General features: G+C 33.0%; 1 protein-coding gene and 1 non-coding gene across 5 annotated transcripts in view; one reads left to right on the plus strand and one right to left on the minus strand.

The window, feature by feature from the left end:
* The window catches only part of HELZ (helicase with zinc finger), a 236830-nt gene that overhangs the window by 106878 nt on the left and 116520 nt on the right, over nucleotides 1-13432 (plus strand). For 2 of the 4 annotated variants that reach the window (XM_058284578.2, XM_058284579.2), the window contains 4 exons: nucleotides 3209-3542; nucleotides 5839-5969; nucleotides 10577-10756; nucleotides 11282-11383. In XM_058284578.2, coding sequence (XP_058140561.1) covers nucleotides 3209-3542; nucleotides 5839-5969; nucleotides 10577-10756; nucleotides 11282-11383 — 747 coding nt within the window. Of the gene's footprint in view, nucleotides 1-3208; nucleotides 3543-5838; nucleotides 5970-10576; nucleotides 10757-11278; nucleotides 11384-13432 lie in introns of all 4 variants that reach the window. The other 2 variants (XM_058284577.2, XM_058284576.2) reach the window with 1 other exon arrangement.
* On the minus strand, nucleotides 6304-6408 carry LOC111761859 (U6 spliceosomal RNA). The gene has a single exon (XR_002795099.1). It is a non-coding gene; the product is annotated as a U6 spliceosomal RNA (small nuclear RNA).

Raw genomic sequence — 13432 nt, forward strand, 5'->3', positions numbered from 1 at the left:
TCCTTTTTTTTCACTGGCAGGCCTCAGGGATCGAACCCAGGTCTTCCCATATGATAGGCAGAGGCTTTATCACTTGACCACATCTGCATCCTGGATGAGTCTCTCTTGCTTGCAGTTATAGTCTCTCTCGTTTCCTAGGATGGTTGTTGTCCATCATCATCTCCTTGTTAGTTGTCCTGGGTGAGTCCAATGAACTGGAGAGTAGGTGTTGCAGCTCTGTTGTGATTAAGAGCCCAGATGATACAAGGACAGCCCAAAGATTTGTTTCTTGGATGTACACCTATCAACTCAAGTACTAGCTATAGGTTCAAATAGAAGGGTCATAAGAGCCATGTGTTGGGAAACCACAACCGAGTCCAACTCTGTCACACTGTGGAGCATAAATTCCACAGTGGGGCCTACTGGCAGGGCACCAAACTCCTGAACTGTCTGCCCTGACTATAGTGTTTGAATGTCTCCAGAGCCCTCAGGAGCCCTCCTCTTTGAGGCAGTATTTACTTTGGCAAGCAATGAGATCCTGCTGAGAAGTGCAGAAGCATAACATCTGAAATGACCTCCCAATTCACTTTGAAGTTTCTTAGCCATATAAAATCATTTACCATTACCTTTTCCCCCTTTTGGTCAAGGTCTTTCTCCAGTAGCTTTGATAGTTGGTGCTTGGTAGTAATCCCTCAATGCCATGGAGGCTCATCCCTGGGAGTCATGTCCCACACTGGGGGGAAGGTAATGCATTTATATGATGAGTTTGGCTTAGAGAGAGGCCACATTTTGAGCAACAAGGAGGCTCTCAGGAGGTAACTCTTAGGCACCCAATAATAATAGGCTGTTTCATTTTCAGAAGTAAAGGTTCATAAGTACAATCATCAATATCAAGGGCCCATCAATGGACCATCCTCTTTCACTAGTCATTGCTTGTGTACTTGGGGAATTCTTGCTGTTCCATTAGAGAATGTGGCAGAGCTCCCTAGGATGGGAATTTGATAAGCTTTTGGTTATTGTGTGAATCTCCACCCACCGTGACAATGCCCCATGAACACTTGAACACATTTTTATGCCTTATATATATGCCTGTGTGAACCTCCTCCCATGTATCCCCCAACACTGACACCCCACACAAATGGTCCTCCCCTGTCATAGTTGAATTCTTCTGTGATCCAAAACTTCTTAAAAAATGAAGCCAACAAAATAACCAAATACAATTAGTAAGAAAATGAAATTGTTTTAAAAATAACAACTAAAATACAAAATAAAAAAATGAAAAAATGCTAAAAAAATTTTTTTTGACATTACATCTTTCATCCCTGTAAGATCTGTTATCTTGTATGTACAGTGACATTGTCTTCCTTTAATTCCCCCAGTGTCTTTTTTCATTTTGTCTTCAAAGACGCTTTAGTTTATGGAAAAGTCATGTACAGAATATAGGGCATTCTTATATACCCAACATCCTTTCCCTTTTCCCCTTTCTCCTATTAATAATATTTCATATGTGGATGGTAATTTTGTTACAGTTGATGTACAAATATTGAAACATCTGTATTTCTTTTAATTACCATCCTACTTCTCTAATTTGGAGCTATTGAAATGTGAATAGTGGGAGAAATATAATGTGATTTTTAAAAAATTCTACTTCTGTATACTAAGCAAAAAAATTCTACTTATGTATATTAAGCAAAATTCTTATGTATGTTAAACTAAAATTCATTTAATCCTCATACAAAGTCACATTATTAAATATTAACTAATAAGTATTTAGATGCCTTTTGCAGACTGAAGTATTCTATTGTAAATGTATTTTTAAGTTAATGAGGCTTGTAAATTTAAATACTTACTACATGCAGAAATAGCTATTCAAATGTGCTATTGTCCAGAAATATTTTCACAAATATTTTCACAATGTATTTCTGCATACTTAACATCATACCCTCATAATTTTGTAAACTCAAGTATATAAATGGACATTTAAAATTTTAGTATAATATTTTAGAGTATTTGGTTTCCTAATATTGCAAGCATAAAAACATTTCCATTTAAGAAATTGATAATGTCTTAATCATTCCTTAAGAATTTATAGGACATTCTCTATGTCATTTGTACAAAAGAAGATCTGAAAGGAAGAATTCACTTGTACTAGTAAAAAGTAACAACAAAATTAAAAACAAAAACCCATGGGACTGTACAACAATAAGGGGGACCCTAATATAAGCCATGGATTATGGTTAATAGTACAATTACTGTAATATTCTTTCATCAATTGTAATAAATGCACTATCCTAGTGCAAGATTTTAATAATAGGGGGTATAAGGGAACTCCTTTTTCTGCATGATTTTTCTATAAACCTACACTTGTCTAACAAAAAAAAATAAGGATAAAATATTAATCTTTTCCACAAATTGATACAGATTTCAAAACAATTTTTTCAACTCACATTTATTAAGCCTTCTAAGGGAGAGGAGAATATATATCATTTTGTCTCTTACAGCACCATTTTAGAATAGCAAAGGAGTAAAGCTGTCAGTTTAAATCTTTCTTTCCCTTCATATTTTTTGACAATGTTAATTCATACTGATTTCACAAGTATATTTTCTCTCATACTTTGTGTACATATGAACGTTTGAATGAGTGCACCAACCACCGTCTAATACGGTAGCCATTAACTTCTTTTTCAGTGATTCCTGTGTGGCATCTACCTTGATGTAGCCATGAGTGAAAATTTATTCTGAATGTTTTTTATTAACATTTTTGAAAGCGAAATTTCATAATTAGACTCTTTGGTAAGATCTACTTGGAGGATCAGTTTGATAAAATATCATCATAGTTCCATTGTAGTTCATTTTCTTTGTTTCCTGGCAATCTGAAATTCCTAATTGTCCCAGTGGTCTATTAAGACAGGCTTTCATGTAAATTAATAAATAATGTTTCATTCTGTTAAAAGTTCACATTTAATTTCATTCTAAATCCTGGGTTTTTTTTTTTGAATTTGTGTATTCTTCAGCATAACTAAGGATGTATCCTTATGTAACCTGTGTGGGAGTTTCTTCTCTTTAAAAAAAAGTATTTTCTCCATATATAATTTGAAAATAACTTGTAACACAATGAGTAAAATTGATATGAAGTTTAATTTTTGATATGTTAATATTTGAATTTTTTTTTTTACTCTCCTAGTTTTTATTATAAAATATATAAACTAATTTCCTACTTCTGATTTAGGTTCAACCTTAAAGTGCAATTGCAGATTCTGGCAAGCTTCATGCTGACTGGAGTTTCTGGTGGTGCAAAGTATGCTCAGAATGGACAACTATTTGGTCGCTTTAAGCTAACTGAAACACTTTCTGAAGATACTTTGGCTGGACGACTGGTGATGACCAAAGTCAATGCTGTTTATTTATTACCAGTCCCTAAAGAGAAATTAGTACAGACCCAGGGAACCAAAGAGAAGGTTTATGAAGCTACTATTGAAGAAAAGACGAAAGAATATATATTTTTAAGGATATCCAGGGAATGCTGTGAAGAGTTGAACCTTCGACCTGATTGTGACACACAGGTATGGTTTGAAGGATGACAACTTCAGTATGGCTGTATGTAATTCTTGTTGTCAGTTTTTGTTTGTTTGTTTTGTTTTTAGGACGTACCAGAGATTGAAACTGGAATTTTGTACATGGGGGCAGGTGCTCAACCAGTGAGCTGTACCCACTCCCCTGTTATTCTTTTTTGATTTGGTTTTCCCTTTTCTGCTGTAACCAGAAGTGCAATTGACTTTGCTGTGTTGTACTGGTAGGTTGAAAATTGTACCTCTGGTAACTCCCAGACAAATGTAATTTAAAAAAAAAAGATTAAATCTTTTTAACCTAAATAACATCTAAAACAGTTTATAGAAGATTTAGCTTTCTGCTTAGAGTTTTAAATCAGCAGTGAAAACACAGATAAAAAGAATCTAAGGGATCATCCATCCTGAGACATCTGTTCTCTGTCTTTATGGGTTTAGTGATAACACAGGTGTTCAGTCTACTATATTTAGTGGAAAGGCTTATCTTTTTTCTTTTTAAACATAAAACTTGGTGAATATTCATAGTAAATGATATAGTGTCATCGTACTAGAAAGGTTTCTATCACTCGAGAAGTGATTATTTCACAGTTGTTCTACTGATTTTACCAAAGCTATTCATCATAGAAATGGTGCAATTAGATAATCTCTATCTAGTAACTCAACTGTGCTCTGAGTGTTTGAAAGCTTCCTTTGGTGGTTTGAATGGATTTACAGTGCTCATATAAATCTATTGAGTGAATTGAGTAAACGTAATATGTTTTATTCTATTATGTTATATGCTTATGAAATCAGAGTAGATTTATTTTAGTTAAAAAGTAAATTGTAGAAAACTATGATGGCTAAAGAAGTTGTGTATTTATACAGTGGAATACTACATAGCGGTGAAAAAAGAATAGAGTACTCCTGCATGGAACATGATGGGGAATCTCAGACATAACATTGAGTGGAAGAAGTCAGGCACACACAAAAAGTACAAACTGCACGATGCCACTTATATGAAGTTTAAAAATAGGTAAAATTGCTCTGTGGTGATAGAGGTCAGAATATTGGTTCCTTCTGAGGGTGGGTTGTGACTGGAAGGGAAATATAGGTGCCTTCTGGAATGGTAGAAATATTCAGTAATTTGACCTGGGTATAAGATTGCCAGAGTTAGCAAATAAAAATAATATTTATCCTAAAAAATTATTTATTGTTTATCTGAAATTCAAATGTAACTGAGAATTTTGTATTTTATCTCGCAACCCTATCTGGGTGGTGATTGTAGGTATATACATATGTAATATATACAAAAAAACAAAATAAACAGAAAAGAAAGAAATAATATGTAGCACAGAAATAATTAAGGGAAGATTACCATAAAGTTTCTGTTATTTATTTGTTAAACAAGATGTTTTTGTAAAGAGGAATGTAATTTGCTAGCAAGAGAAAATTGTTCATTCCTCTGAATTTTTACTTTGTTGGAGACAGAAGCATTCAACAGAAATTGTGTCAGCAGCCCTCCTTTAAACAGGCAAAACATTCAGCTTAGGTCTGGTCAGTTTGTGCTTAAATTAATTTTTACTTCCTCTTTTCATCTCATTATTAATAGCAGATATTATTAAATCTGGGTGTTATGAGGGGTGTTTAATTGGTTCACAAGTAAAATATTTTGTAAAATTATAAAGGAAATGTATGTAAATGCATATTAAGTATAGTTAAAGAATAACTTTATTTAAATACTACTTTGAACACTAAGATTTTTTAAAAAATCATTTTATTTCTTTTAAGATCCTGCGGAGAGGGGGGCTGGAGTATGGGGTATATGTGAACCTCTTATATTTTTTAATGTAACATTTTTTGTGATCAATGTATTTTCAAAAAAACACAATTAAAAAAAAAAGATCCTATGGAGGATCTGTTTTGTTGAATGAATTGTTTTGCATTAATTCAGTTAGTTCATTGGTTCTAGCCATATCCTTAATACTGTCTTCTAACATTTGGTTAACTATCAAAAGTTATTTCATCTTTTGGTAATAGAGATGAAATAATTTACAAGTACCTCAGTTTCTTTATATGTAAAATGAAGATAACGAGTATATCCATTATTGATACTATTAAATGAGATAATCCATAAAAGTGCTTATTATAGTACCTTGGCATTAAATAAACAAGGCAAATATTAGCAGTAATAATTATTATTAGAATATGATACTTGAAGGAAATCTCTAAGGTTGTTTCCAACAAAGTATTCTAGTGAGGTACTAAATGTTTGTTTGCTTAGATGCTTTCTTAAAATTTTTATTTTATGTTTCAGGTTGAACTTCAGTTTCAGTTAAATCGATTACCCCTCTGTGAAATGCATTATGCACTAGATAGGATCAAGGACAATGGGGTTTTGTTTCCAGACATCACTATGACTCCCACCATACCTTGGAGTCCCAACAGGTACAAAAAGGAGATACCTCATTAAAGAAAGTTACATTACCATTAAATTGAATACATGTACCAAATAACTCAAGTGTAATTTTATGAGAAAGTTGGCCTTTGTTCTTCAGGAGACATTTCATTAGTTAATAAAATAGAATAAAAGAATTCATTGAATGGGAACATTTGAGGGCCACCATCTCTTTTCCTTACTTTCTCAGAGTCTAACAAGTTCTATTGTTTTTCTCAACAGTTTAAATTTTATAGGATAACAAGCAATTTAGTTTATCCACTCATCTGTTGATGGGCATTTGGGTTGATACACGCAATTTAGTAATATTTCTTTTTTTTTTTTTTTTTAATGGAATGTTTCATGAATTTGCATGTCATCCTTTTACAGGGGCCCTGCTAATCTTCTCAGTATCATTCCTATTTTAGTATATGTGCTACTGAAGGGAACATGGAATATTTCTAAAGTTGTTCAAACGGTTAATTTAAAATTTTTGAATATAGAAGACATTTTTGTGATTTAGCAAAATGGAGAAAGTATCATAGAACTTGCTACTTCAGCTATTGCTCTCAAGTTGTATAAATATTGTTCTGATTAAATTCTCTTTGGCATGTCTTTACACATAATTAAATAAGTTACTTCTGTTTTGTTTCAAGAATAGAAGGCAGTAATAGCTGTATGGCTGCATCTTTATTTCCATCCTTTTCACAAGGTCTCTGTCTATGCTCGGTGCACTCCATTTTTTCTTTTAAATTTCAGTGGCTCTACACAGTTGTAGTTTATCACTTGTGTCAATCTAGTCATGGTGGGGTGGCCCTGTTGCATGACTGATGGAAGCTCTTATATCTGCACAGAGTGGTTTCCAGGGTCGCCCTGGGTGTTGACACTGCGCTGACAGGCAGGGGAAGAATGAACACAGAGGATCATGTAGGAGATTTTTATGGGCCAGGTCTAGTAGTGGCATATATCCCCTCCCCTCACATTCCATTTCTTCTGGTCCTAAGAAGAGAATAAGACAATATATGTCTTAGAACACAAAAATAATCAATCAGATTATTTCTACCTTGTTTTTGCTTACCTGTCCGGATACCCTTTTTCCTTTTACTACCAAAATTCTTAAGAGGGAACAATAATCTACGTATTTCCAGTGTTCTTATTTATTCCTTCATGCTTTTTTCATTCTTCTAATAGTAATCAGTGATCTGCTAATTGTAAAAGTCCAGTGGCATTATCTCTCTTCTCATTTTATTCAGCTTCTCTGCATCATTCCCTCTCCATTCTCATAGCCAGTGCTTTAATTTAGACCTGGACTATTCCTGTAGCCTGCTTGTTGGGTCTTCTTTCCTATTGTTTGTATATTTTCCCGTCCAACCCACATATTTCTTCCAAAATTAGTTTTCTAAAGTAATCATATTTCCCCACTCACAAATCTGTGAGGGCTTCTCAATTAGAGAAATTCTGAACAGTCTTAATACAAAGTTCTGTTATATGGTCTCCTTCACTCTGCTTTCTAACAGTATCTCTTCAGATTTCTTTTACATTTTTTCTACTTGACAAACCCTCCTCCTCTCTTTAAATCCCCATGTTCTTGCCCTAGTGAATTACCTTGAAGTTTGTTTAGTTTGTTGTATACTTTTTTTTTTGCTTCCTTATCTTTAAGTGGTTTCTTCCCTCTGAAAGGACAAGAATATACTTGTCCTTTACAACTTTGTCCAGGTCAAATACTTCCTTTTTCACATACATGACCATGTGCTAGGCTCAGTTATGTACTTTTATTTTTTAATTTTTTTTCTTCTTCTTATGAGGTCCCCAGTTATGTACTTTTAAACAGGTTCCCACCCCCAAATTAATTTTTTATCAGTTGTGTGCATTTTTACTGTTCTTACTATTGTAAATTCTTTTTTTTTTTTTAAGGAGGTACTGAGGGTTAAACCCAGGACCTTATGCACAGGAAGCAGACGCTCAACCACTTGCGCTACACCCACTCCCTACTGTTCTTACTAGAAGGAGCTTTTTAAAGGAAGAGAGCATACTTCATCTTTGAATTTCCAACAGTGCCTTGTACATATTACTATTTGATAAATTATTTAAATTAATAATTTCAGGTTTAAAGAAAATTAGGGTTCAAATGTGAGCCTATACCTGTGAAATATTAAGGGTTTACTTGATAATATTCACTTTTGAAAACTATATTATATTTAAAATAGCATATTCAAATATTACTGATTGCAAATGTTACCTGCAAAAACGAAAATAAGAAAAGTCAAATAGAAAATTTTCAAGCAGGAAAAGACTCCATACAACTGTAATTAAAATAGTAATTAAAAGGTATCTGGGTCTAGGAACACATTGAGAATTCATTAGCCATTTAAAATATTTTCTGAAATAGCATGGAATATGGATAAATAAATGAAATTGGAAAGTTATTTTTGAGTACGTGCACCATAAATTAATTATAACAATGTATTAGGCTAGGAAAAAAAGAGGACTTTAATTTGGTTCAGGAGATAAGATAATTTTTATTTTATTCATGATAAGCTTGAAGAGATTTTATTTTTGTATTGGTTTAAATTGTGAAAACCAGATGACTGTTATTGGCATGTGTATTGTAAATCTTTTTTTCTTTATTACATGGTGGTACAATTAATAATTTCAGTTGTATTTACTCATTGGCTTTCTATAAATGTTTATCATCAATAGCCAGAAACTGCAGAGATGACTGACATTGACAAAGCTTCTGATCTGTTCAGAAGCAGTTATTTACACTGAAACAACTGATAAACGAAATGGACTATATAAAAACAAAAAAGTCCCAGTGACCACTTCTTACTTCTCAGTGACCAGAATTAAGATATATTCTCCAACAAAGGAGGCTGGAAAATTGAGTATTTTAGCTGTCTAGTCTAATAGTACAGGAAGACAAAGGAGAAGGATGTGGTAAATGGTTTTGGAGTAATGAATCCTCAATATGTGCCCCAGATATTAGGTCTGGATTGAGAGATTACCTAAAGCAATTACCTTATTTGCAGATGAGTAGTAGCAGAGTTATGAGTAAATAAATAGGTAAGTGCTGGGAGGGATTCTTCAGAGTAAAACGCTTGAGTTTTAACAAACAGCTTCCAGGAAATCTAGTGTCCCTTAACTTGAAAAATTTTATAGATTTGAGAAAAATAAATAATAGAGTGTTTGTATAATCAAAATTTGTTTTCTAAGGTTTTATATTTTTTAGGAGAATTTTGATTGATATTGTATTATAGCATTAGCTATAATTTTAAAACTGAAGGTGTAAGTGTATTTTCCTTAAATAACTAGCTCCTGATTAAAGTATAATATAGCCTCATGCAGAGGGAATTTTTCTGTCTAAACTGTGTCATCTTATTTTGGGATTATTTTGCAGGCACTTTGCAAATTTTCTGAGTCTCTTTACACACCCTTCCTACTTTGGTTCACATCCCTATCATTTTTATCATAGTAGTATTTTAATTGTGCTGTGAGATAGAATGCTGTTGTTTTATCCCTTTCTGTATCTGCTTTCCAATTAAGTCTTCAAAACTAAGCTAAGTCATAGTAGGGACCCTAGTAAGATCTCATTTACAGTGGCCATTTTTTGCTACTGTGACAGGTGTTCTCTACCCTGAAAAATATGATATATGTGTATTGTGTGTATATGTGTGTGTAAGAAAATACCAGAAGACATTTCATATTCTTTGGGTTTTAATTCCTTTTTGTTTTTTAAAGATTTATTTTATTTATTTATCTCCCCCCCTCATTGTTTGTGCTTGCTGTCTGCTCGCTGTTTGCTGTCTGTGTCCATTTGCTGTGTGCCTTCTGTGTCTGCTTGTCTTCTCCCTTTAGGAGGCACTGGGAACTGAATCTGGGACCTCCCACATTGGGAGAGAGGGGTTTATTCACTTGAGCCACCTCAGCTACCTGTTTCATTGTGTCTGTCATTGTCTTTCTTCTTTGTGTCTTCTTGTTGCATCAGCTTTCCTCACCTCCCTGCTGTACCAGCCCACTGTCTTGCTTGTCTTACCCAGGAGGCACTGGGAACCAAACCCGGGGCCTCTCATGTGGTAGGCGGGAGCTCAGTTGCTTGAGCCACTTCTGCTTCCTCTTTTTTTTTTAAAAACAGCTATTTTCTAATTTAAGATTTTGCAAGAGTTTGATGCCTCTTAGACTAGGGACATAAATGTCTCCCTCATCCCTTTTTAAAAACTTTGTAAGAGATCTTTCAGTGGGTTATAATTTGAAATTCAGTTAGTTTTCCTTATGCATTTTCTTTGCTATAAGAAAATACTGACTTCATGATTACCAGGGGGGAAATAGCTTTTCAGTGCTTTTTTAGATTTGGCAGCAACTATATTAGAAGTATGTGATTTCCTTAGAGTTGATATACTTAGAATAGATCAAGATATTTTAGTTTTGATCTACATAGTAAAATATGCTACACTGACTCTTTAAAAAGTATTTTTAAAATAAGCATTAGTTTTCATAGATGCTGTGCTTTTTCAGTACTTTAAATGGTTCAGTGAAATTTAGCATACCTGTGTGTCATGTCCTGTTCGTTAGTGAGAAGCACGTGTTTAAAATAACTTAATTTGTTTTAAATTTTCTTTAGACAGTGGGATGAACAGTTGGATCCTCGACTAAATGCAAAACAAAAAGAGGCTGTTCTGGCCATTACAACTCCGCTTTCAATACAGCTGCCTCCTGTTCTTATCATCGGACCCTATGGGACAGGCAAAACATTCACTTTAGCTCAGGCTGTTAAGCACATACTCCAGCAACAGGAGACTAGGTAAGATGGTGGTATATGTGTTCATTTTTGATTGACAGGGGACTACCTCTATTCTGGTTTTAAATACAAAGCGAGGGCTAGTTAAGACTATTTTCATTCAGCTCTTAAAAATAAAAAAATTAAAAAGCAGAAAAAACCCAAATAAGAAAACCTGAAGCACTAAAATTTGAGTTCTTTTAAAACTCAGTCTTCTAAAAAAATTGGAAACATAGAGAATGATAGTATTTAAATAGCCATTGAAACTCCAGGTTTGCTAAGGAATTGTGTTATGTGTTAGACCTAAAGGGTTTTTTTTTTTTTTTTAAATATTTTATGTGATAGATTTGAAAGTAATTTTTGGGAGTTTATTTCCTTGATAGCTTGAAGAGTCATAAAATTTTCTAAAGCATATATTAGCTCACTGAGTTGCTTGAGAGAAATGTGTAATATTAAGATGGCCACTGCTTTTTTTTTTTTTTTGTATTATATTGCTTGAATAGTTTTGTGTTTTATCATTCTTTTTATTTGCACCATTTATTTCAGCAGGATTCTCATTTGCACCCATTCTAATAGTGCTGCTGATCTCTACATAAAGGATTATTTACATCCATATGTAGAAGCAGGCAATCCCCAGGCGAGACCTCTCAGGTATTTTTTAAGGCTTATTATGTATCTTTATCATACTTTATTATTCTTAAGAAAAGGTGTCTGTAAAGATTTTAGTAACTTTGGGAATACCAAAATCTTTAATTGTGCATTGGCATTTTTTGAAAAAACAGTTTAAATTTAGGAAAAATTTAAAAACCTTTGCCATCCATTTTTTAAACATTAAAAGAAAGACATCCTTTTTTAAGTTTTGTATATAAAAATGTTGTACAATCTAAGCAGATTTTGATATGTACCTCTAGAAGCTACTGTGATGAAATAGTCTAAATATTAATTTAAATAAAATTTAATATAATTAATATCCTAGCACATTTAGCATGGCAGAGTAGTCATGTAATGAAAGTTCTTTATGTAACTAAAGTTTTGACTGTGATCAGGTAATTTCATAGAAGCTATACATTAAAGAATTAAGAAATATTGAAATGTTTTCTGCATCCAAATGTAAGTTGACTGGTATTTACAACTTTTTGTTAATATTTAGGAGGTAAAATGTCAGAATTTTACATTGATATTGCAAGATCTTCTGAGTGTATATGGATATGAAACATACTTAAATACTGATCTGTAGGAGAATAAAAATCCTTTTCTTCAGAAAACAATAAAGAATCATTAAATGGTTATTATGTCATTTGCTTTCATTGTTACATGAAATAATGTTTAGTTTTGCCATTTTAGAAACTAATATGTCATGCCCTGTATTAGAGTACAATTGTTTACAAATTAATTTCTTACCACACCTTTGAGCTTTTTTTTTATTACTAACTTTTTTTTCCTAGTTGAGCTCAGGCATGAAAAATGAAAGTTTGCTATTATTTTTTAATCATAACCAGAGTTATTTGAACGATTTTAGATTTGAATAAAAAGAACAAAAGAGAAAAAAAATGATGTGGCCTGCAACACTGGTTTTTATGATATAATTTGTTTTCATTTTGGAATATAAATTAAAGCAGAAAAAGTTATTTTAAGTAGAGTCCAGTTGTATTTAATAAGAAAATAACACATGGCACACAATCTAGAAATGAAATGGTGTTTATCAATGGTTAATTAATCATTAATTAGTTTACCTTAAATTCTAATCTTTTTTGTTTCTGAGTGAAAACTGGGTAGCTAGCATTTTTACAGCAGGTTGTTCATTTTGTGTGTTTTTCTTGTTGGGGGGTGGAGAGAGAATGAGTTACACTAGGAAATCTGACAGTCTCAATGATTGTGGTGCCCTTGGCATGGAAACAACGGAGTGAGACCCCTCAAAGGTCAGTGAGCGCTTAGCATAGGTCATTTGATATTTAGAGCAGCAGAATTGTTGGTGAACATTAAAATCCATAATTTGGTTAGGTTATTTTAGCTTTTCCCATATAATATTAGGCTTTCAAAGTTATAACCCAACATGTATATATCTAAATGTAGAAGTCTTTTTTAGTAGATAGGGTATGTGTGTAGTCATAGTGACCCAAATATAAACTTGCCTTTTACTGAAATTTCACTGCTCCCAAAATCTTGAGTGGCTCAGTCCAAGATGGAAGACTACTTAAATATATTAAAATACAAGTTTCACATATTTCATTTAGTAAAAGGAATAAAATAATAAAGGCCTAATTTCCTTAAATATTTTTATGCTGCCCTATATTTTGACCATAACTTTTCCCTTTGTGAAAAGGTGTTAGCTTACAGTTGCATTTCCTAGGAAGATTAATTTATTGAATTGTTAAGATTTATTAGCAACATATATTATTACATTAACTCTGATTATCATTTTCCTAGTGGACAACAATTGTGAGAGGTATGGAACATGGCACAGAGAGAAGTAGAATCACTGAATATTTTGGGGAGATAGTTTTATCTTATTGTCCCAGGATGCAGGGGAAAGAACACTAGAGGGCAGAATGTGTCTGGATATGGCCATAAAGATGGGGCATCTCTAGGGAATAAGAGTAATCCCTAGAAAGATATTTGCTTCCCTCACAGTGTTTAGAGTGGAGCCTGCTGAATGTGATAGTTATGAATATAGTCATAAATGTTAAATAGTAAATACAG

The sequence above is a fragment of the Dasypus novemcinctus genome, chromosome 21, assembly GCF_030445035.2.
Source record: "Dasypus novemcinctus isolate mDasNov1 chromosome 21, mDasNov1.1.hap2, whole genome shotgun sequence".
Lineage (NCBI taxonomy): Eukaryota > Metazoa > Chordata > Mammalia > Cingulata > Dasypodidae > Dasypus > Dasypus novemcinctus.